The following is a 3,983-nucleotide window of genomic DNA, read 5'->3' on the forward strand; positions in this document are numbered from 1 at the left end:
ATTTGAATAAGCACGGAGTTTAAAAAAAATAAAAAAAATTACTTTTATTGTTTTATATTAGTTGTCATGTTTCACTTATCGAAAGTCAAATTATATACACTTTTGATTAGTATTTTAAAGATAAACTTTTATTAACATGAAAAAAATTGCAACTTGTAATACTTATCATATAATTTTTTAATATCTAATTTTTAAATCAAACAATAATATCAGCATAACAACACAACCATTATTATTTACTAATGCATGCATTACTATTACACTTTATTAAGCATTATTTCTATAGTCCTACCAAACGACCCTTTAAAGCATTTTCCTTAGATTTTATAAGATGTTTAAGGTATATATAAGAAGAAAAAAAACATTTTATTATTATTGTTATTATTATTTTTTTCTTATAAAATTAAGTAAATTCATATAAACTTTCAAATATTTTATGGTCATATGGTCTTAACAATTTACTCAAGTTTGATGAGGAGTTAAATTTTTTTTGGATGGTCACTCAACTCAGTTGAATATTCTATTAAAAGGGTGCAACCACGAATTAGTAGAGATTCAACTCATGAGAATATTTAGTCATACCTCAATACGGTCATCAAACACCACGGATGAAGCAACCTTCGGCGAAAGAAAGTCAAGTGCACAGAGGTTATAAATGTTACTACAATGAACGTATATTTAATTTGTCATGTCCTTAACACAACTAAGAAGAAAACCTACATTCACCTTTCGTCAAATTTTTAGCTCCGCCTTTGGACACCGGGTGGGGGAAATATAAAGTACTAACATCAGTCTTCTTGACATTGATAGCTTTCTGCTGAACTGTGAAAGAACTTCATTAGACAAAAAAAAACTTCTACCAACAAGGTGGTCCAATGTCAAACGAACATTGACAAATAATGCTAATATTGACATGTTCAGAATTACAAACTATTCGATAAAACACAAATTCAGACTAAAAAATATATTTGAGACAGAAGCAAACTTCCCTAATGTTCAATCAGACCACAAAATAGACATGACAACGACGAAACAGCAAAGGAAATATCATTCCAACAAGTGGTATCAGAGCGAGTCTTTTCTCTCTGGTTGACACCAAGAAAAGGAAAGATCCTGACGGAATAGCCGCTCCACCTAACATGGAGGAAGGACAGTCTTCGACCAGACCACCTCGATTCAATGGATAGTATTATGGATGGTGGAAAAATCGTATGCATGATTATATCAATGCAGAGGACACTGAGTTGTGGGACATTATCCTTGATGGACCTTACATTCTATCAAAACCTGAAAAAAATATAATGAAGCAGACAGGAAGAAAATTGAAAACAACTACAAAGCAAAGAAGATTCTGGTGTGTGGAATTGGAGCAGATGAATACAACAAGATTTTCCGCTTGTGAGACTGCCAAGAAAATTTGGGACTGTTTTCAAACAACCCATGAAGGAACTCATAGAGCAAAGGAGTCTAAAGTCGATATGCTCACCACCCAATATGAGAACTTCATCATGGAGGAAGGTGAAACCATCCTTGAGATGAACTCAAGATTCACCTCCATCACCAACGAGCTTAGAGGACTATGTGAGCCTATTCTAGTTAGCAAGCAAGTTCGGAAAATTCTTAAAGTGCTTCTAAAATCTTGGCAAAGCAAGGTGGATGCCATAACAGAAGCCAAGGATATAATGACTATTCACATGGATGAACTGATTGGGAATCTTAAGACCTACGAGATGAACAAGAAACAAGGGACAACTATGACGGAAGAAAAGAAGGAGAAGTCCATTTCTTTAAAAACGTCTCAAGGTGAGGTGACTGAGGAGGATGATGAGATGGCGTATGTCACTAGATGATTTCAAAAGATCATAAAGAAGCATGAGGTTTCTAAAAAAAAGCCTCTACCAGTAGAACTGCTACTGCAAATGATCTGTGCCATAAATGTGGCAAGCATGGTCACTTTATAAGGGACTACCCCAGTCAAAAGAAGGAAACTCATGATACCAGACCGCGCAAGAGGGACCTGGTCCCAGACCATGCTCGGATGAAGGCCCATGCTGATCAGTTGGTGAGAAATGTCTTTGTTGTATGGGGAGATGATTCAAGTGAGTCAGAAGAAGATGCAGAAAGTTATGAAAATGTTTCAATGATGGCTATTGAAGATGATGAAAATGTCTTCAGCTTCATTTTCTCTTTAATGGCTAAATCTGATGATAAAGAGGATCAAAATGAGGTAACTCTTCTCTATCTTAAATATGATTTACACTCTCTTCCCATTAAAAAAATTGAGAAAACTTGTTGCTCTATTAATTGACTCAGTTGATGAACTGACCTCTGAAAATTTGATGATGAGTGAAAAGTTGAGTCTGTGCGAAGATGAAAACTCAGTTCTTAATGCTCAAATGTTTGAAGTGAGTATCGGGATAGGTATCCTCGAGACTGATAGTCTGGAACCCAGTGAGGGACTTGGTACCTCAGTAGGTGGAAAGAGAAAGCTTAGCGTCCTTGAGGAAGAACTGAAAGAAAAGCTTAAAATCCTTGAGTCCAAGTTAGTTACTTATCTTGAAACAAATTCTCAAATGAGAAAGGATCTGAGTAAGGTCAGGGAGGAGTTAAGCCATTCTCTAAAATGGACTGACTCCTCTAAGATACTTTCTAATCTGTCTAATCAGAGTTTCAATGGAAAGAAAGGGTTGGGACGCAGACCAATAGAACCCCCATATAATCCTCATAGAAAATATGTGTCTGTATCTAACAACCTTTTGTGCACTCACTATGGTCGAAATGGTCATTTGAAAGAGAAATGTGAGAGCCTGAGAAAAGCTAAAGAAAGGCATGTGAAATTTGTTAGATTTGAAAATGACGTTAAAAAGGGACACAAGGGACCTGGTCCTCGTTATCATTTTAGAAAGAACACTTTACCTCCATAGACATGAAGGTTTCTCATTAAACCTTTTGACAATTTTTGGAAACTCCGTTTGAAGTGGGTTCCTAAGTCTAATAAGTGATTCTTGTGCAAAAGAGAGGGAGCAGTCAATGTTGGTACATGTATAGTGGATGCTCAAGGCATATGACTGGAAATACTCTAAACTTCCTCTCTTTGGAAGCACACCAAGGTGGTGGTGTGTCATTTGGCGGTGGAAAAGGGTGTGTGGTTACAAACTGTGCAACTAAGAAAATTGTAATGTCTGCAAAAAGAGTCAAGAATGTTTATGTTGCTGATCTTGATTCCATAGAAGGAGATGACATGTCGTGCCTAAGTGCACAAGTTGATGATGCTGATTTGTGGCATAGACGGCTGGGCCATGTGAGTAACTCCTTGCTGAACAAACTTGTTGTAGGGGACCTGGTCCGCGGATTGCCGAGACTGAAGTTTGCAAATGACAAAGTCTGCAATGCTTGTTCTAAAGGGAAACAGACTAAGTCATCATTCAAAGCCAAGAAGGGTATCAGTACATCAAAATCTCTGGAGCTGCTTCACATGGACTTATGTGGACCTATCAGAATTCAAAGCAGGGGAGGTAAGAAATATATTTTTGTCATTGTTGATGATTTTTCCAGGTTTACGTGAAACCTGTTCCTGCGCACTAAAGATGAGACAACTACAATCTTGATCACCTTTGCCAAAGCTATTCAAGTTAAGCTTAACTGCAAAATAGCCAGTGTCAAATCAGATCATGGCACAGAGTTTGAAAACTCTCAGCTAGAAGGTTTTTGTGCAGAACATGGAATAAACCACAACTTCTTAGCACCAAGAACTCCTCAACAAAATGGAGATGTTGAAAGAAAGAACAGAACCTTGGTGGAGGTTGCCAAAACTATGATGATTGATTCAGGGCTTGCTATGAATTTCTGGGTTGAAGCTGTCAACACTGCATGTTATGTGACTAATAGGTGCCTCATCAGATATGTCATCAAGAAGACCCCCTATGAGCTGTTGAACAACAAAAAACCCTTCATTGCACACCTCAGGCCATTTGGTTGCAAGT

At 37.2% G+C, this 3,983-nt stretch overlaps 1 protein-coding gene across 1 annotated transcript; it reads left to right on the forward strand.

The window, feature by feature from the left end:
- The first annotated feature begins 1,211 nt into the window (after positions 1-1,211).
- Positions 1,212-2,924, forward strand: LOC125855684 (uncharacterized). The gene is made up of 3 exons (XM_049535428.1): positions 1,212-1,834; positions 1,963-2,227; positions 2,355-2,924. The coding sequence occupies exons 1-3, from the start codon at positions 1,212-1,214 to the stop codon at positions 2,922-2,924; spliced, it is 1,458 nt and encodes a 485-aa protein (XP_049391385.1).
- The last annotated feature ends 1,059 nt before the right edge of the window (positions 2,925-3,983 follow it).

This window comes from Solanum stenotomum, chromosome 2 (assembly GCF_019186545.1).
Source record: "Solanum stenotomum isolate F172 chromosome 2, ASM1918654v1, whole genome shotgun sequence".
Classification (NCBI taxonomy): domain Eukaryota; kingdom Viridiplantae; phylum Streptophyta; class Magnoliopsida; order Solanales; family Solanaceae; genus Solanum; species Solanum stenotomum.

What these genes read in the sequence shown, in the direction of transcription:
- LOC125855684 (XM_049535428.1), top strand. Translation starts at nt 1,212, where the DNA reads ATGCATGATTATATCAATGCAGAGGACACTGAGTTGTGGGACATTATC. An exon ending in GAGGAGGATGATGAGATGGC is followed by an intron (nt 1,835 to 1,962) that starts GTATGTCACTAG and finishes TCACTTTATAAG; the next exon opens with GGACTACCCCAGTCAAAAGA. An exon ending in ATAAAGAGGATCAAAATGAG is followed by an intron (nt 2,228 to 2,354) that starts GTAACTCTTCTC and finishes ATGAGTGAAAAG; the next exon opens with TTGAGTCTGTGCGAAGATGA.